Here is a 21,262-nt window from a genome sequence, read left to right on the forward strand (position 1 = left end):
AACAAAGATAGTTAAAGGAAATGTAGTGGAATAAAAGTAAAAGTTGCTAGAAATATAAATAACATAGTAAAGTACAGATGCCTGAATTTTGTACGTAAGTACACTAACAGTATAGTATAAGTATTTGTACTTTGTTACATTACAACACTGTTAGTTCCACTAGAGTAAAGAAAGTATTATAATATGTACAATGTAATCAGAGTGTAACAAGAATATATGCAGCATGAGCATATTATGTAAAAGTGTAAAGGAAGTTTAAAGGATTTAACACAGTTGTATAGAATAAATGTGCATCGACATTGTGCAGTGTACAGTCTAATAAATAATAATAATAATTATTATTATTATTATATTCAGCTGTGTCTTCCTGTTGGCCACTGTACAGTGTTACTATGTCGCTTTTTTCTTTTTTTTCTACACAAAATGAAGCCACACATGCGTTGGATCCATGAGAGTGCAAACTTTAATCTATATTTCCGGAAGCTACAAGAAGATATGTTAAAATTCTGTCGAAGCACAGCAATTGTTTTCTCCACTTCAGATATTTTAAAACAATATTTCCGTGTCATTGCCACAAGTCAGCGTCTGAACCTTTGTGGCAAAACAACAGTGGCGGTACATGGGTGCCGTTTCACTGCTGTTGCACAGTATTTTCTCTCCTCTCACAACAATTGAGCTCAAAAAGTAAAATACTAACATCAGCCTGTTGCATATACAAACTACAACTGCCCACAAACACGCACAAACACAAAGAAGCACCAGCGATGTGTTTTTTAGAATCTACAAAGGTTTTCTCTTCATAAAAGCACAGTGATAAAGACTCGGCTTACAGACCTCTGTTTCCAGTGGTAATGTGAGGGTCTAAGGTTTGTTAATAATACTTTGATTTATAAAAGTAACTTTCATAAAGCTCTGGTTGAAACATACAAAACTTCATTTCGAACATAATTCATAAACACTGACAAACTGCACAGTTCTGTAATACTTAAGGCAATGATAAAAACATATATTATGAAAGTAATCTTGGGACATTTTTCTTTGGAAGAGTTTACAAAATAAAATTTAAAAGAATCTTTTTCAGTTGTCTCGGCTGCTGCGAATCTTCAAAACATTGTCATACCTCAGGGTGTTAAACCACAGCATGAGCCCTTTTATAAATAAAATCCAAAGATGACTTGTACATGCTTGTCAACATATATAAACTTGGTAGGTTGTGCAACATAGTTGCTTCATTATCAAATATCTATTCAGCCAAAATACTCTACTGAAGAATCTGTCAGAGACAGTGCAGACATGTAGCACAGTTAACACTTCATGGGTGATACGCGAAATGTAAATATTGGTGGACTGTGTTTCTATGAAGCACATAAGTCATCTTTTTGTTTTCTTCTTCTTCTTCAGTGATGATGGAAGTTTTCACTTAAGCTGAATATACAAACACACAAGTCACAAATCACAGAAGCAACAGTAATTGTTATATATATATATATATCATCAGGCGTTGATTCTTCTAGTTGGTCTCTGCTACCAAATCGTACCTTAACAAAACACAAAGGACACAATTAGTTGTTCAAATATCATAGTATATAACAATATTTGCACATAAAATGTGGTCAGGTTGAATTATTACCATTGTGTGACACCAGTCTTAAGGTCTATTTGGTCCAAGTCCAGCTGAAACTGAGAGCAACAAGAAAACAAAGACATATTAACCCAGTGATTAATTAAACAGCAGTTAATAACTTTACTGTGAACAATTATGTAGTTTAAGGGGTGAATGATGATATGAACCTTGCCAATAAGCTCCCTCTCTCTGCTCATGAACGAGACACTGTTCTTCACAGAGAGGTCCAGTCTTTTCTGTGTGGACTCCTCAAGAGACAAATCAAAGTCAAACCTATGGAACAGGGAGAAAATGAAAAAGGTTATTCAGTATCCTTCCATTGTCTCTCCATCACAAGGGTCTTATTTGTTTGTCTCACCTTTCGTTGAACTCTGGGTTGAGGTCTCTCTTCTTAGTGGCAGTTCTCCTCTTGGTTGTGCCTTTTTTGTCAGGAAGCAGGATGAAGGAAACATAAGGGTCTGCACCATCCTTGGAGCAGGAAGCCAGGGATCTGTGAGCACATAATCATATTAACATATGAAGGCTGCTCAAGGTAAAAAGAAATGTTAAAACTAAAGTAATATCATGAGGAGACCTGCAGGAGTAAATGGTGATGAAAAGCCTGCTCTCCTCTGTGGAATAGCCCAAGGTGAGCTTCACCTGGCCTGCAGAGTTGACATTTTCACTGGCCCTAAACACACAATAGAGCATATTACTTTGTTTATCATACATAAGCAACACAACAACAATAAGCCAAAGGAAAAACATCAGAAAATCTGTTTCTCCCTCATTTCTTTACAGAAGAGGCAGTGACTACACAATGGTCATCGATCCTCGTGTGTGTGTGTGTGTGTGTGTGTGTGTGTGTGTGTGTGTGTGTGTGTGTGTGACTCACATGGCGAAGCCGCTTCTGTGTCTGAGGTCAAGATGGGAAGGAACCCATCTGGGGATGATTTCCTCTCCGCCACCATCATTACCTGCATCCCCTGGATCCCTGCGACACACCGCCAGCTGAGTGTCCAGGATCTGGAAATCATCGGCCAACATCACAGATGGAAACCAGCAGCTGGCTATAATCTGGTGTGTTTACGTTCCTGGAATGTTCATTAACATGCACTGTCCGTTCCAAGTAAACATCAGACTCCATCAAACTCCAGCTAAACATTTATTGTCCAAATCTATACAGTCTAATGTTATAATGTTCAGTTTACTGTGCTGAAAATGATGTTTATTCATACACCTGCTTATTTGTCTGTGGCCAGGAAGGCAAAGACAAAACAACCAGCACAGTGTCTGCACCTTGAATGTGACCTTCAGTAGGATCTGACTCTCAGGGAGAACGCCATCTAAACTGAGCCAGCGGTCCAGCACCAAGCCCGGCTCAGCCAGAACCGCTCTGAGAGGAAGAGTCAGGGACCCGAGGCTCTGGCCCCAGCTGTGGGAGAGCTAGACAAAAACACACACACACACACACACAGATATATACATATATGTATATAAATGACATAAAATGAAAGTCAGTAAATAAATAGATTTTTCAGAACTGTGCATGCACTTGCTTTTATGGTGTATATGTTGATATTTCCTTTTTCTTTTAGATAACTTTTTTTATGAATGTTATGGAGGTTTTTTGTCGCATACATTTTAATGTAATTTGTCATTCTGATCCTATTAAGTGTGCTGCTGCTTGTCTTGACCAGGACACTCTTGTAAAAGAGAGTTTTAATCTCCCAGATGAGTAACACTTCACAGTACAGTAAGGACATGGTCATCGTTTTGGAATTGAGGTATAATGTTATTCCAGGAATAAGATTATACTATCTTAAGTCTATCCCAATGGTGACAGTGTGGTAATAAGGAGATGACATTAATATAATTAACACAATACCACCATGTTACTCAAAATATTAGAGAAATACAGACACTATGAAGAACTTTCACCTTAACAACGAGTGTTTCATCTCTGGGATCACGAACCAAAAAATGGAAAGCTTCATCCCATCGAGGAGAAGTGGATCGCTCGCAAACCTTTAAAAAAAAGAGCCGACACATTGTGACTTTCGTTTTTTTGCTGCATTCACAAGCTCAGTGTGAATGCTGTGAGTGATCCTACCTTGGTTTTATGTGAAACACCTTTGAGGGTAATCTCAGCCCCAGCTTTTGGCTCCTTCCCACTTTTCTTCAACTGTTATATCACACAATGAATAAAAATGAACGTGAAAGTGACCTACATTATATAATCCAGAGCTACTAAAAGACACCAGTGTGGAATTCTCCACTATTTCCACTAAAAACACATCACTGCAAACAACAAATAAAACCCCAGGGACTCATAGATGTGAGCTCACCGGCAGACCGTGGGCACGTTCCACATACACAAACAGCACAGCTGCTGATGGCACAACCTTGTTCTGGTACGACTGCTGCGACTGGTACTGCAAGATCTGTAGGAAACAGGAAATGATGTAACGCAGACGGAAAAAATCTACAAAAAGCAGCCGCACACAAAAGAGTTATGGCTTTACACGTCGCTTTATGAGCGTGAATCGCTTTGACAACCCTCGCTGCATAAGTGGAGGATCTTTCCTTTTCAACACTGCAAGTAAACAAGGGGGCGCAGAGTTTTTATGGTTTTAATACTGCTGTAATCATTCCTACACTCCTCTGGCCTTGTAGCAGCCCATCACATAAAATACACAATACTCCTTCTGTGCAAAAATGCTGAAGTTCTGCTGAAGTTAATATGAGGTTAGACAAACCGAGTGGGTGTCTTATTACTATTGATGTGTGCCCGCCACAAACCTCCATAGGAAAAGTATACGCTCACAGAGGAAAGTCAGTTTAAGGACAAGTAGTTATTTTCAGTCTACCAAAACCTCCAAATAACTACACTTACACTAAAAACACATCTCTCAAGACTACGAGAACTGTAAGTTCTTCATTCTTCCTCTTAAAAGGACACATCACATTCAATTCTCCAACTTCACCTTGCTTTAAGCAACTCACTATCTCATATTCTGGTTTTTCCCATTTTAAAAATCCTTCCGTGAGGACATTAGCAAAAATGTGCCCCTGGTAGAAGTGACAGATTATCTGTATTTTATGGAAATATCTAATAATATATCCAACCTGCTCCAGTCTGGGTAGGTCAGAGACTCTGGGCAGCCACTCCAGCAGCAGGTGAACTCGGCCTGACTTCACATCGTTTAACGTGTACCACTGAAACACAAAGACGTTATTGTGTTTTAATGTTATTATGCTTAACCACTTAATTATATGACGACATCATTTCAATTATGTGTCACACACACCGTATCAATGAATTGCGCACTGATGATATCTCGCAGGCTCAGCTTAAACCTGTAAGGACCAAACTCTATTAACTTTTAAATGACATATTCTCAGCTGTGAAAGTTTGATTTTTAACGTTGGCACAAACCGTCCGAGGAAGTCATCCTGATCAATGTCCTTGTCAAACAACTCAAACTGGATCTCCTGACCAGGAAGCTGTGTCAAAATCACCTAAATGATAAGAAAGGATAGATTACATCTAACCCAAGGCCTGATGATTTCATCAGATAACAGCTTTAGTAATAAGGTAATACCTCGTAGAGCTCATTCCAGATGGGATTGAGGTTCTCTTTGATGGTGTGGCTGCGGAAGGTGATACCTGCCACACGGATCTTGACATAGGGGTCACTCTTTCCCTTCACCATGCCGCCCATGAAGTTGTCCTTGGCGATCAGGTTTTGGGCTTCCACCAAATGAATGCGCAACACTCCCTGAGAGGAAATGAGGAAAGTTACACAGGTGCATGTTAGATTAGACTGAGTGCTGACCGCCACGTTAAGTGTTCTTCACCTCAGTTGCAAACTCTGGGTCAGGCGTAGTGTGCTGTGGTCGTGCTGGCTGAGGTTTGCCTAACCCACCGGGTCCCATGGGGTTCAGTTCAGATGTAATTCCACCCAGACCCAATCCAGATCCAGAGGATGAGGGCCGAGGAGACGGAGTTGTGGGCGTGGCATCGTCACTTAGCCACAGAACCTGGTGGGAGGCAAAAAAGGAGCTTATGGTGAGAAGATATCGACCAGTTGTATCGAGAGAGTGGATAACATTCAGTTTGTTTCTGGTACTAAAAATAAGCCTTTTTATTTCAGGATAAACAGAGAAGACGAAGTTTCTCTGTTTTTATGACGACCACATGTTCGTGGTCGTCAGAAGCAGAAAGAGTCGCTGATGACACACAGACATTTCAGCTGGGCTTAATTATTGGCTACACGGCCCACACGGAGGTCGATCTGTTAAATACCGACCCTTAGCACAACTTTGATGTAGATGCGGCTGCCTAGTCCCGCATTGTCCAGCTGGAACCATTGGTCCATGGTGAGATCAGGAGTAGCCAGAATGCGGGTCAGAGGGATGGTCAGATTTCCCAGGGACAGAGTGCGATCATCATCTTTGACCTAATTGAAAATGAAAATTGAGTTACAGTGAAAACCAGCAAAAAAAAGAGGCAAAACTCATGAATGGAAAGGACCAGAAATTGAGTTAAAAAAGAAAAGAAAAGAGGAATGTACAAAACAAACTGTGATTTACAGAGAAATAACAGGGACTTATTTTATTAAGAAGAAAAAAATATACTGCGAAATCTGAAGCCTAATTTAATCTGTTGACTAAAAAATACACTGGACGTGTACAACAGAGCAACACAACAAAGAATAAGAGAAAGCTAATCACACTGGGAGTAAATAAACTTCACTGGTGTATTTCAATCAATCAATCAATCAATCAAACTTCATTTATAGCATTTATATAGGCAACGCAACACAAAGTGCTTCACAGGATAAAAACATAATCAAAGAAAGATAATCACCCCCCACCCAACAAAGAAGATAGGAAAGGAAGTAAGGAAGAGAGGAAACGATATCATGGAAATGGAACTCACAAGCAGCCGCGAGGGAAAACATTGGAGACTAAAATATTAATGGGTGACGGGAGATAAAAGAAGGTAAAAGACACATTGAACATTCTCTGCTACCATAAGAACAGAAAGAGGCCTTACAGAACATTCTGGTTCTTACTTTGGGTATAAATAAAAGACTGCTACCTGAATTTCGATGGTTCATTCTTTAAAAGCAAATCTGATAAATAAGTGGGGCTAAGGCCAAGTAGCTATTGCTGAGCTTTTTTCTTCTAAGAGCATTACAATAATCCAGTCTCCAAGTGATAAAAGCATGGATTAGTGTCTCTATGTTGGCCAGAAGACTATTTCCTTCAGCAGATAAAAAGCTGTTTTCTGTTGTTGTTGTTTTTCAAATGTGTGCTTCAAAGTTAAAATCTGAATCTAAAATGACACCAATGTTTCTGACTTGTTTGGCTGGATTTAGTGCTAGTGACTTTTAGTGAAGTTTAAACCTAAGTTTAAACCTGTTTTAAACCTAGTTTCAGGAGACTTATGACATAACTGATGACGTTACCAAGAGGTAACATGTAGATGTTAAAAAGCGTGGAACCTAAAATTGAGCCTTGGGGAACACCATAGTTTAATTTACAACAAAAATCATTGTTTGTCTAATAACTTACTTGAACTTCAATGTCTTGTTTGCGAGGGTCTTGAATAAAGAAAGTAAAAGCTTCCTCCCACACAGGACTGTTGGTCCCATAACAAGTCTGCAGATGGAACAGAAACATGTTTATCATGTTTGGTTTGATTTGAAGACTTTGAAGAATTTTGCTTAATTCTTACCTTGCTCTCTTTAGTTGTATCCTGAATGGAAATTTGCACTATTGGACTGGGGTCCTTATTACCTTTTCTCATCTACAGCACATAAAATACATCAATGTGGTAAATGAAAATTTAACATACACCACATTGCTGAAGGTCAAGTAGCTGTTTTCTTACAGGAAGACTGTGCGCTTGGTCGAGATAGATGACTAAGACGGCAGCAGATGGAGGATCAGCTGTCTTACTGGTCAGATTCTGGTTCTTCTGAATCACCTGAAACAGATGGAGGCAAAGAACTAGGTGAACTAGATGAAGTACAACCCCAAAAACTCAAAACCAAAACAGTAACCACTGACAACTTTACAGTACTATTTCAATTGCGTTTAATCTTTATAGGGTCAAAAATGTGTTTCATTCCAGCTGTGTGACAGACTTTGCGTTATATTTTATAATATAATAATATAATAATAAAAATAATAAATAATAATAATAATAATAATAATAATAATAATAATAATAAAATAACTACTCAAACATCTAAATTCTTCAAGTCAAACAAATCATGAAGTTAATATCATTGCAAATATGACATAGGCATATGGCACATAGAGAAAATAAAGTTGTTTTCTTTCTCTCTCTGCTGTTTCACTATGACATAAAGACAAAATACCACAAAGTATAGTACAAATAATGATCTGATAATTATCGGTGCATCAATCTGTCCAAAACAAGAACCAATAGCAAATCCTTTTATGACATCCCCTTCAGGTAATCACTACTCACTACCTTCCTGCTCAAACTGGCTCCACATAACTTCATCACACCTACGTTTATGATTTCTCCCCCCGGGATAGACTCTCCCACCCCTTGTCTCTTCACCTTGTACTCCTCAGGACAAACACAACCTCCCTCTTCTAGAACAACAGATCGTAACTTAACTTAATTGCCCACATCAATCCATCCCAAGCTCCACTTAAAATATCACATCTCACTCTCTCTCTCTCTCTCTGTTCTTTGCTCATTTGTCCACTGACACTTCTCTGCTGCGCCACCGTGCTTGGAAATCCTCTGCAGATGCTTGAATTAAACTCTACAGTAAGATGACCTGTTGCAGCCGTGCGTCATCTGGACGATCTACTGAGTACTACATATTAGCAGCAGACTAACCTCACTCAGTCTGTCAGCAGAGGACAGCAGAGAGAGCCATTCCAGTCGGAGGTGCACGCTGCCAGATGGGACGTCCTTCAGAGTGAACCACTGTGTACAAAAACAGGAGGCGTATCAAACACATTTTTTTCTTTGAACAGGATGCCAGGATTGCAGACGTGAGATCAGAGCAGATCACGAGGAGGCACAAGGGATCTGGGGAGTCACATGCTACCAGAGGAAACTGCACTCTGACTTTAAGATTTTCCTGGACAATAATAACACTTGTGTTAGCTGTTGGTTATTTAATAGGAGAAAAATCAAAACACTGGATTTTCATTGAGTATAACTAGTGCCACTTACATCGTCTACAACCCGGGCCTTTTTCACAATGTCGAAATCCACCTTTACCCTGAAAGAGAGAGAGGTAGAGAGAGGCAGGGAGATAATTAACAAAGCCATAAATCGAAGAGATCAGAGAATCAAAATCCAAAAAGAATTATGGCCCAGTGCGTCAAGAGCAGAGATGAAAATGACGTGAAAAGCACACAGAGACAAGGTAAATGAGAATGAATAAGCTACCTCCCCAGGAAGTCATCCTGGTCTGGGTCTTTGTCAAATACTTCCACTTCCAACTCCTGACCAGGTACTTCATGGACAATCACCTGACACACACAAATACACAATACATACAACAAATGTACAAATATAGATACATACACACACAACACAAGAACACAAGGGCATGCATACAGAACCACAAGGACGAGAACTTTTTACTTGTGTGCTCAGTCAATTTAAAAAACTTTTCTATAAAGCACATTCACAAAGTAAAGACAAATGTGACCCTGAGAAAACAGTTTTTGCAAGAACTGCTTATCTTGGAAACAGTGGCTTCCTGTCAGCAGAGATGTAGATCAAATCACCACAAAACTGTTTATCTCAAATTGCCAGTGAAATATTTACTTCTAATGACACAGCGCACTTCCCGTGAAGCAACACCGAGCTATAACTTACAGCACACAAACTGGTGGGAAGTGCAGCACTTGAATAAAGTAGAATACGATAACTCTTTTCTTTGTTTTTAGCTCAGCTTAAAGTCCAGTCCCTCTCACCTCATACATCTCCCTCCACTGGGGGTTCAGGTTGCTGTCTACGTGATGAGACGTGAAGATCTGGGTTCCTACGCGCAAAACGGCGTATGGATCCGATTTCCCATCAATTAGGCCTTTGATGACTGTATCCTTAGCAGTCAGGTCCTCGGCCTCCAGCAGATGGATACGCACAACTCCCTAGCATGCGCACAGGAGAACACACGCATGCACAGACACACTGAAGATGTCAAATCGTGTTTTTTTTTTCAAAACACACTGTGAATTTTGCTGTTTGACTTTGAGGCAGTTTGTTACCCTTGGGAGAGGGGAGCGGAGCTGTGCCACATGTAGGTCAGTCACCAGGGGAACAGTGAGGCGATTGGGGAGCACCAGGTGGGAGGCTATGGCATCCATTATCATAGTGTCCGACATGGCACTGCAAATGAATGCGAGACTGGTGTTTGCAGAAAAACACAGCGAGGGGACACAAAGACTAACGCTATACAGTATATATACTGATACCGACCACATGAGTATGTGTGAATAGTATATTCAGGTTAACAGCAAAGGAAACAACAGGAAGCACCCAGGAGATGAAGACATTTCTCACTTAAAGTATTACCAGAGAGAAGCGATGTGTCAACTTCACCTCAGTGTGATATTTTTGCATGAACATTTAACAGCCCCAGGCTTCTTCAAAATGTCTTTTCTAAAACAGCCAGAAATGCTGGACTTCTATGAACCCTTAGTGCTCATGCGGCACTGATTTGTGCTGCAGGTTTTTAGTCTTTTTATGTGTTGTTGAGTCAAAGTTCTGATTAATTTCATATAGTAGGGGAGTAATTGATAATTGTACAGGAGTCACAAAACAGACAACAACTGTTCTTCCTTTCTATTGTTGTTCATGAAAAAAAATTAACCCCTCACAGATTTACTAGTATTTTTGCTCAGGTGTGTTATACAGTTGGCGAAAATTAAAACATAATAATAATTTCATCAGATTGCCTAGGTTGTGCTGAAAAAAAGGATATAAGTCACTCTATATTGCACATTCTTAGAGCCTCTGCATATACGTTTTAACATAGTCATCAGCAGAAGGGAGACTCCCTGCTGTGTGGTGAGGAATTAACTACTCCAGGCTGGTGACAGTATTTAGGATGAAGGTTTTCTGGATCTTTGTGGTATTTGTTAAAGAAAAAAAAAGGAGAAATGGAGGATATCTGGGGAAACCTGTGATTATCATATACTCTATCACATCAACTCACTTCAGCCCAGGAATATCCAGCAGGTTGGTCAGCCCAGTCCAGTTGATGTCCAGTTTCTACATGTGTGAAACATACAACAGAGATGCAAATAATGTTACATGGATAAGTGCCTTTAGACTTTGGATTAAAAAAAGAAAAAACACTCACAGGTCTGCGAATGAAGAACATGGTGATGGCTCCGACAAGAGGAACATCTCCGATCAGAGGCTCAAGGATCACGCGCAGCTTCCCGTGGAGCTACAAAGACAAAAGTTCAACAGTAAGATTCTGCTTTCAGCCCAACGACGACAACTAGTGACATAAAGAATGTCTTATACTTGGATTCCTTTCACTCCCGCTTTGCAGAAGTACTTCTTGATTTCAACATTGATCTCGACGTCGCCAGCATAGCTGCAAGAGAAGAGCAGTGACAAGTCAGGAGACACACGTTCAACCAAGTGAAACTTCAGGTCATAACTTAGTTGCGATGCATTACCTCAGGTATAAATCCAACATGACTTGTCTGTTGTCATGTTCAGTGTGAGCCTTTACACCAACCACCTTCAAAGCCTGTGAACACAGCAGCTGCTTTTACAACAAAGCAAACAAGGCTGGCAGAGGCATCGGCAAAGATTAACACAGAGGAAAAGGGAGAGGAGCGTGGCACTTCCAGACTCACATAAATATTACAGCAGATGTCACCTGTTTTCTCGATCGTGGAACATTTACAGAATAAATTGCCGCTTTTAGGACAGACCATCCTCGTACCTTGTCTCCTATGTTGACCTTGGTGAAGCTGAGAGTCTGCAAATGGATACTGGACGCACGGATTGCAGGAGCAATAGTTCCCACCAGCAGCTTCTCCAGATACTGACCAATGAAGGGCCAAGCCTGCTGCAGGATCTGCGTGACAGAATACATGACCACTATTTACCCTTTTTTTTAGACACTCAATGCTTTGTTACATTGAGTTGACATGAAACAAGTTACACATGAAATGCAGAGAAATCGTCACTATGCAACTAGAATAAAATACACAAGCTATTTGCAAAAAAAAAAGCAGAACACTGAACACAAGACAACAAATAAGAATTGACACAGAGAAATTGCATGACCTTTTTAAAAGCCTTGTGGCTGACACGTGTTTCCTGGATGGTTTAAGAAAAAACATCTGCTAGAAGATTTCAATTTGAATTGACATAGTTTGAGTATGTATACAAAAAATAAAAAAAGAACCACACCAGCTCAATCAAGTGAATACATCTTTTAAGGAAATGAGCCTGTAGAAAATTGAGCAACAGATATGATTTGCTGAGCCAATATGATAATCAGCATCGATAGCAAAATTCACTGTGTCAAATGCTCTGCATTTATATGGAGCTTTTCTAGTCTTGATGAGCTGCTTTACATTATAGTTTTGCCATTCACACGCTTCAACATGACGTTAAGTGTCATGCTCAAGGAGACATATAGACTAGCAGAGCCAGGAATTGAACCCACAGCCTTCCAGTTGAAAGACAACTCGCCCTACCACTGAGCTACCATGGCTCAATCTAAGTACATTTTATATCAGAAAATGAAATGGCTCTTGATACTTAAGCACAGTAAATATCATATACTTTAACACTGTTACTTAAGTAATATTATTAAAAAACTGACTTCAACTTCTACCAAAGTCATTTTCTGGTAAGATACTTGTACTTTTACTCAAGTATCCCATTTAGGTGCAAGATAAGAACATTCTGTACACGATACAAAAAAGCTGTCAAAACAAAAGAGTGCAATTTTGTAAAAAATTATCAAACTAATATTAGTACCTGTAATACTCAAGTCTGTGATATCCAATATATATATATAATATCCAATATTGGACACAAAGAAGTGGTCTCATTACTGAGCCTCATTATTTTCCAATGGTTCATGTAAAGTGAGTCTGTATTTAAGTGTTATTACCCCACGCAGCCTCGCACCTGTGTTTGCTTCAGCATCTCAGTGTGATGTTTAAGAGTTGACGTCGCCAGTGCGGTCAGACACTGTTTACCAGTCCCCTGACCTCCACCTCCACCAGTCATGAGACTGAGCAAGCTCATTAACTCCAGCTACATCTGTGTGGGCTCCTGCACATTATTTATGACACAATTATAAACATGCAGTTAAGTCATTCTTAAGTGCAGCTTCTTGCAGGTTCTAGCACCCATTACTTCCTGCTGTTATCAGCTTTACTTCTCTGCAGGCTCACATTTCTGTGGTTGAAAACATTTTTAAGACTGATAAATGTTGTTTCTGAGAGCGAGCAGTCGGGTCACATGTCAGGAAGCCCACAGTACAGAAATGGGCTTGTTGAAGAACGAGCCCGGTAAATTGCAATCCCACAATGTGGGCGTCTGTCACTGAGTTCATGACAGTCTTTCGTCCACAAGGGCATTTTGCGTTATTAGTATTCACATCCATGCTTCCCTCATGCGAATGGGAAGTTACTGTTCCGCCAAAGAGATATGATGGTATATATATGATCCGCTCTCTCTGCCTCGTAATTACACCGGTAGATTATCTGCTTTGATGGAGAGGCTGCAAAGGTGGGTGGGTCACTCTGAGCCCACACACAAGTGTATTTCATCAAATGTGAGCCATTAAACGACTGTTGGGAGTAACGCTAACTCCTTGTTATCAAATAATCTGTACGTCTTACTGCTTTTGTTCTTTCAAGGTTGAGCCTTATAAAGTAGAGCACTTGTGACTCTTTAAAGATCCAGTGTGTAAGATTCCGTGACATCTGCAGACTCACCCAAAAGAGGGCACATTCATCCCTCCCTTTCCAGAAAGTATGACATTATGATTCTTTGTAATCTTCAACTTCAAATAGTATAAACATGGCATTTCCTCCATCAAGCTAATACCTTTAAGTTAAGTAAAGGTATTTTAAACAAAAATGTGTTCATCTTAAGGCGGTTTTACTCTGATATAAATATACTTATGGTTACTATATTCAATCCCTGCCAATAAATGCTCTTTTAATGTTTCACACTGGACCTTGAAGCGGTGTCAAACAGAAATATAGGTTCCCGACGCTAAAAACATTCAGCTGTGCTGCACACGTACCTTATTCAGCCACTCGACCTTTTCCACGTCAGGAAAGTTGACCTGTGGACAAGTCATACGGGTAAGGCATGAACTCAAAAATGACACGGTCATGTAAAATCACGTCCAACCATGAGAAGAGTAAGTCAAATACTTGAGCGTGTTTTCATGGGCATGTGGAATATACTTTGGTTTCAAATAGGAGAATTTCTGACCATATATTCTTAAATCTACATTGTTGAGTAAAAACTGCAAACACAAATTATCTCGGCTGTTTTCCAGCATCAAATCAGTTCACAGACTTAGAGAACATTTAAGATTGATTTGGTAACTTTAGGGCACAACAACAACCACAAGACCTTAAGACTTCGTACGAGGTCAATCTTCTAAAAGCACACATTCTTTCTACATTCTCTCTCCCTCTCTCTCCAGATATGGTGGCCTTGCCTCTGCCCTGCTTTGCTCTGAAGGATGTTCATGAGTCATCAGGTTCTAGGACCAAAACAGGCAGTGAAATGAAAATGGAGAAGGGAAACCAACGCACAGAATTGCTACTGTTCTTAGATCAACTGTCATTGTAGTATAGATCAGCATTTCTTTAGTGTACGGTATATAGTGTCATCCACACACCATGAAGATCTCACCCTTCATGTAAAGTCACATTAGCAGCATACTCTTCTAGCCCAGTCACTGAGACTGAGAGACAGAGACCTGCATGCATCATGAACACATCCACATCCATTCCACCTGAGTATTGCAATATTGTCTGTCTTCTTTGTGCGCCAGTGAATTCACGTTATGTGAGCAAATAGCCTGAACAGTAAATAACACCTGATAACACATCACTGTCGTGAAAAGCAGTTTGAGATGCAGCTTTAAGAGAAAACCTGACAGATGTGACATGGGGATTGTCCACATACTGCAGAGTGGTCAGTGTCAGTGTCATGCTGCAGGTCCTTACCCAGGGAGGCAAATCCCTTTTCGCCCTGAAAACCTTCTCAGTGGTGAACTCCTTCTCGTTCTCCAGGAGATACATGGCAGATTTGAGCCTGGCCATTTTCTCCAGTCGACTGTGTGTCCATCCCATGTAGATCATCAGGGCGAACAGGACCACACTGATGCTGAAGCCATAGTACCCAGCCAGGTAGACGGGCAGGAGCGCGCCCAGGCATTTTCCAAACGACCACAGCACAGTGACGGCGCGTTCACCGGGGAGCTGGTGGTCCGCTGAGGCCGGCGCTGTCACCACTGTCCCCCCGCTCATGCCTCGCTCTGCAGCTGCGGTTGACATCGCTAAGATCCGCTTGATATCACCGGGTCGACCTGGCCTTCTACTGTTTCCCTCTGCTTCTGTGGCGGAGTGAGCGCCTCTGAGGACTCACCACCGATTCATGGAGGACACCATCACCGATAAACTTTCGATCGATTGATACATAGTCTCACGAGCTGTCTTCGCTGTCCTCACAGGGGACTAATCCGTTCTTCACGAGAAGCTCCTCTCTCGCAGGAGACACGCAGAGACAGAGAGCGGGGGGCGGGGCTCTGCTGGAAAAACCCTCCTTCACATGAAATCCTGCAGAAACACAAACCCCACTAACTTGTGGCGTCTTGCACGGACTCTGGCTGAGCGTGTTACACTGAGCCAATGTATGTCCGGAGGCCACGTTTTAATATATCACCATCATCATCATCATCATCACCATCATGAAAAGTATGCAGCCTCTATGCGCCAAAAAAACGTGGAAAAAAGAAGGCACCGACTGAAGCCGTTATCTGTGTGCGCAAGCGCCAAATGTCCACTGCAGAGACGGTGAAAACGCCAACAGGCAGGTGTCACGTGTGGAAGGCCATGTCAATAGAAGAAGAAAAACATTACAAGAAACTGAAGCCTTGATCGTTAGACAACAACAACAAAAATAGTCCAAAAAAACACCAACATAGTTATGGGATAAAGACACATAACCATGAGATACAAAGTCATAATAACTCCGAGATAAAAAAAAAAAGTAAAATAAAAAAGTCATGATTATGAGATCAAATGCTGTAATAATGAGAAATAAATCCAACACTGTGAGAATAAATGTATAATTATGACACAACTGTGACATAAAAAGTCACATAACATGAGATGAATGTCAAAATTGTGAAATAAAAAAGTGTTATTATGCGATAAAGTAATAACTGTGAAATTAAAAAAGTCATAACTGAGGTTTAGCTGCAACTGTGACATAAAAAGTCATAATTATGGGATAAAAAAGACAAGACCATGAGATACAAAGTCATAATTATTATAATATCAAAGCCATAACTCATACACTGATAAAGTAAAAAAAGTTGAGATAAACAGTCATTGATTGTGAGATCAAAAGACATACGTCTGAATCAAGTATCATGATTAAAGATAAAATGCTGTAATCATGAGAAATAAATCCAAAATTGAGAGAATAAATGAATAATTATGACACAACTGTGACACAAAGTCACATAACATGAGAGAAAAAAATTAAAAATAAATGTGAGATAAATGTTGTGATTATGAGATAAAAACCCAAAGCTGTGAAATTAAAAAAGCCGTAACTTAAGTTTAGTTGTAACTGACATGAAAAGTCAGAATTATGGGATAAACAGACAAGACCATGAGATACAAAGTCATAATAATTATATCAAAGCCATAACTCTGAGATAAAAAGATCATGATTGTGAGAGCAAATGCTGTAATTACGAGACATAAATCCAATATTATGACAATAAATGTATAATTATGACACAACTGTGACATAATGTCACGTAACCTGAGATAATTGTGAGATAAAAACCCATAACTGTCAAATACAAAAAGTCGTAACTGACTTTTAGTTTTAAGTGTGACATAAAAAAGTAATAAATTAAAAAAAAACATAATTTCAATCATGTATTTCATGGTTACCACATAATTCTGACTTTACGTCTTATAAAACATTACCTCACAACTATTTTACTATTAATTTATTTCATAATTTTAGCTTTACCTCTCATTGTTGTGACCTTTTATGACTTAAGAGTGAATGTTTTAATTACCAAGGATGCTTTTTTCTTACATCAGGGTAAAGGAGCTTCTATATGTATCAGTGTGACAGCTGGTGTTTACTTTGAGTGGCAGAGTGAGTCGTGACACCACTAAATTATGTTGTAACAACCACAAGGTTTGTGTTCCACTTAAAATTAAACCCTAGGTAAAGTGAACACTTTCAGCCTTACAAAACAGAGTTTGTCATTAAAAGGTTCCACGGTTACCAGGCTACAGACGGTTAGCCGTGGGTCTATTTGCTCAGTTTAATCATCCTTTATGTAAACAGTTACATGGAGAAAAAAATGCACCTAGTCAAGCAACAATAACCAGATCATACTACAGCGAAGCCACAATGTGTAACAGGCCTGGAGCACAGGCTTCGTAAAGACTAACATGCAAAGAAACCAAAGGCAAATTCATTCATCGGCCCACACTTAAAACATCTGTTGTTTCATCTATGCTTTCACCATTCTGTCTCTATGACTTAGTGACAGACTACATTTTGACATGTGGGGTTATGCTATATGTTATATTACTGTGTAGTCCAACAATTTTAAACAGCTGTCATTCTTTTACAAATGTACTGTCATTTATAATGAAATCTTAACAGAAACAGTAAAAGCATGAAACTTAACTTGTGAAAACAAAAGTTTAGTCGAGGGAAGAAGTGGCGATAGCGAAATGACTCTTATCTGTGATATTATGAAAAAAGTGATGAAGCAAGTCCACTTGCAGTTGAAACTTGACCTTGTGTTAGTCAGATGTCAGTTTGACTTTGCATAATAACATATTTGTTTACTTGGATTTACAATCAATAAAGCAAATATTTTTAAGTCACTAAGAAAAGCATGAAGAAATCTCTGAAAAAACCTTTTTTGTAATAACTATTCTACAAATATTGTATATGTAAAATGCTGAGAAGCCCTGGGAAGGCAGATACTGCAGCTTCAATGTTATTTTAAGCAAACGTTTTTGGGTATATCCGTAACTGTGAGAACAGCACCACCTACTAGGAATATTTACACAAATGAACGGCGTTTTCTTCCAGTACTGCTTTAAAGTGCTGCAAAGTTTGTGTGAAAAACAAGATCATACCTCCACATACAGAGAACATTTCCGTGTATGGACACATCTGCAGTTCACCATAACACATTAACATTGCTTAGTTTTCTTGTTCCATAAGTGCCTTTGTCAGACATATTTTACTATGTTCTGCAATTTATGGAAGCATAAACATTAAATACCTAGATACAATTTCCTTTCTGACATTATAAAAAAGGGAATGTTCCAATGTTGTCACTTATGATTGCCAAGGACTACATGGATGTCTTTAAAGCTTAAAATCTAGGAGCATTGCAGTGAGCTGAGAGACAACACACCTACCCTAGTCATAGGCTGTAGATGAAAACTGAGACGCATTCAATTACATTTTCCCACTACTCCACTTATCATTTAAAACTGCAACCCATGCAGGTTGTTTATCAACTGTACTGTGCGCAACAATCAGAACAGCAACAAAGAGAGCCTGAACACTCCGAGACCCCTGAAGTCAAACCAAAAGAAACACATTTTCTTTTAAACCAAAACCTTTAATCACAGTATAAACAAAAAAACAAATGACAAAAGTTGAGGAACAAAGAGTCCAGAATGTCCCAGAGAAAAAGTCTGACACATTGCGGGTCTTGGATCAGCTTGGTGGCATCAAACAGCTGCTGCTGCGCTGCGCTGCGCTGCATCAGGTTGACTCGGACGCCACTGGTCTCAGACTCCACACTGGGATGGTCCTGGGTCTCCAGCTGTGCTCGTCGGCCAAGTTGATGGCAATGGACGACGTCACAGCCGAGACAGAGACACATTTTACTTGGACCTCTGCCTCATCTTTCTCCTTTTGCGCTTCAGCCTAAAAATGACAGAAATAAATAAATAAAAAAAAAAATAGGCAGTGAGACACTACACTATGATTGAACAAAATGACGATATGTCAAGTTTCAACATATCAAAGCAGTACGCAAAAGCAACAACCCATTTAAAAATCAATGCAACAATATTATAATATGGATTTCTTAAAGCCCTGAGTAACACAGCAAGATTATCAGACATACAAGCACAATGAATGTCAGACTTAAAATTGATTTTATCAAGTTCAATTTACATATTTAAATTGAGCAAATCTGAGGTAAAAAGGCAAATACATACAGTATCTCAAAGTGCAAACTGACATTGAAAATGTAGAAAAACATCGTTTTATTGACGTGTAGATTAATTTGACACGTGACTACCATAATTTACTTTGATAGAACTAGACATTTATACATTAGTATCAAGTTTATGCAAGTGTTTGATATATTTCAGTGTATTATTGAAAAACAGAATTACTGACTTAAGGCCATGCACCATCTTACCTGCGCATGCGCTTCTTTCGCCACTGCGGAAGACAAAAACAACGTTAAATTACTTCATTATAAGTGTGAATATACATGACATTTAAACATACGCAGGATTTGTTATGACATTACACAACTAGTAAAGCACGGTCTATCGGGAAATAATGGGCGTGCTGTTTCACCCCATCGACTTGCTAACAAGCTAACGAATGTTAGCACAACTCGAAACAAACTTTCTGGAAAATACGAACACGAAACACAAACCTTAGCTCTCATGTCGGACAGGGAAGGCTGTGAACAGAGGAGAGAATGTCGTGTATTAGGTCGATTAGTTTTAAAACAGGAAGATTGACTTGGATTCTGATGCGGACGCGAGTTCACACTTACCAACCGCTAAAGCACCGTGTCCCCGAAGAACGTCATATCCCGGCGACGCCCGTTTTATAGGGAATGTTACGTCACGAGTTTTACAGAACATAAACGGCTGACAGAAAATACGTTATGTGTGCCATAATTGACTTTTAGGTTAAAGTCAAATATAAAAAGCTAACAAAAGTCACAAACTGCTACTATAGTCGAAGATATTCAAGATATGACATCTTGTCATTGTTTTTCTGTCCTTCTCCATTATGGTGGATCTGTTGTCTAATCTTGTAAACTGTTGTTTACCCTCCCGTGGCCCATATATTTCATTACCAAATACAAGTATAAATTGAAGAACAGGAGTATGACTTCCTCCTGTATATAACAAACTTGTCCAACACTATAAGGCAGTGTCGGCAATTGGTGGCCTGTGGGCCAACACAGGCCCACCAGCATCAGTATCTGACTGATGATTTTAAAATCTGATCTTATATTATTTGCTTATCCTCACAAAAAAAAAATTGAAAAATAGTAACTTATTCAAATAGATGCTGTTGCTAGAATTGACAGTCAACTTAAACTAAATGTTTGGTTTGAAAAATAAAAACACTGGTTTGGTCCGTAAAAGTCAGTCAGTCATCATCTACCGCTTTATCCTCAACCAGAGGGTCGCAGGGGGTGCCGTGCCAATCTCAGCTACATCGGGCGATAGGCGGGGTACACCCTGGACAGTTCGCCAGTCCATCGCAGGGCCACACAGATAGAGACAAACAACCATTCACACTCACACTCACACCTATGGTCAATTTAGAGTGTCCAATTTACCTAATCCCCACATTGCATGTTTTTGGACTGTGGGAGGAAGCTGGAGAACCCGGAGAGAACCCACGCACACACGGGGAGAACATGCAAACTCCATGCAGAAAGGCCCTTGTTCCAACCGGGGCTCGAACCCGGGTCTTCTCCCTGCAAGGCGAGAGTGCTAACCACTACACCACCGTGTGGCCCGTCCGTAAAAGTATTACTTGCATATGTTAGGCTCAAAGAAGAACAGTCATTCTTAAAATTGAAATGATGCACAATAAATATTAACAGTACGAGCATGTATCTCACGCACGTCTTCTTTACAAGCTGGCGATTAAAGACTACATCCACATTCTTTTTAGCTTAAGGCAGCAAACGTGGGTTTTTTTGTGACTGAAGATACGATGCTTTGGCCCAATATTCAATTGCTTACAAGAAAATTGGCCCTCGACCTCATTTACTTGCTCAACTAAACTGCCAACCCAAGTGCTGGACAGGACAGGTTTAATGTGTTCAGACACGGTTTCCTGAGTACCATTTGAGTTAATGTTGCCTCCCTTTTTTTTTTTATCATTTAGAAGTAGTTTAACCATACTCCTCTGACATCACCTGGGCCTTTGCCCAGAGAACTGATGCACACTTGATATTTTCTTATATATTTGCTTGTGTCAATAAGTTGAACAGGTGTACTTAATAAAGTGGTCAGTGACTTTTTTCATAGTTCCAATTCCATTTCATGTCAAAAGCTCTACTTTTAAGCAAACAAATGTTA

The 21,262-nt window shown here is 39.7% G+C and overlaps 1 protein-coding gene and 1 long non-coding RNA gene across 2 annotated transcripts; both read right to left on the bottom strand.

Annotated features, from left to right (window-relative positions):
- Positions 1–440: 440 nt before the first annotated feature.
- On the bottom strand, positions 441–15,611 carry esyt1a (extended synaptotagmin-like protein 1a). Its single transcript, XM_044038765.1, has 31 exons — positions 14,852–15,611; positions 13,912–13,953; positions 11,581–11,715; positions 11,309–11,382; positions 11,151–11,223; positions 10,981–11,070; positions 10,834–10,889; positions 9,884–10,004; positions 9,590–9,766; positions 9,057–9,139; positions 8,838–8,886; positions 8,496–8,585; positions 7,506–7,601; positions 7,350–7,421; positions 7,187–7,273; positions 5,917–6,066; positions 5,465–5,647; positions 5,209–5,385; positions 5,043–5,125; positions 4,915–4,963; positions 4,733–4,822; positions 3,952–4,047; positions 3,717–3,788; positions 3,545–3,631; positions 2,903–3,049; positions 2,499–2,629; positions 2,199–2,294; positions 1,983–2,114; positions 1,792–1,897; positions 1,631–1,680; positions 441–1,538 (listed from the first exon to the last, which is right to left on the bottom strand). The coding sequence occupies exons 1-31, from the start codon at positions 15,179–15,181 to the stop codon at positions 1,511–1,513; spliced, it is 3,252 nt and encodes a 1,083-aa protein (XP_043894700.1). The 5' UTR covers positions 15,182–15,611; the 3' UTR covers positions 441–1,510.
- A 1,577-nt stretch (positions 15,612–17,188) lies between these two features.
- On the bottom strand, positions 17,189–19,751 carry LOC122776663. The gene is made up of 4 exons (XR_006361244.1): positions 19,711–19,751; positions 19,588–19,614; positions 19,342–19,364; positions 17,189–18,839 (listed from the first exon to the last, which is right to left on the bottom strand). It is a non-coding gene; the product is annotated as an uncharacterized LOC122776663 (long non-coding RNA).
- Positions 19,752–21,262: the final 1,511 nt, after the last annotated feature.

The sequence above is a fragment of the Solea senegalensis genome, linkage group LG11 (genome assembly GCF_019176455.1).
Source record: "Solea senegalensis isolate Sse05_10M linkage group LG11, IFAPA_SoseM_1, whole genome shotgun sequence".
In the NCBI taxonomy this organism is placed as follows: Eukaryota; Metazoa; Chordata; class Actinopteri; order Pleuronectiformes; family Soleidae; genus Solea; species Solea senegalensis.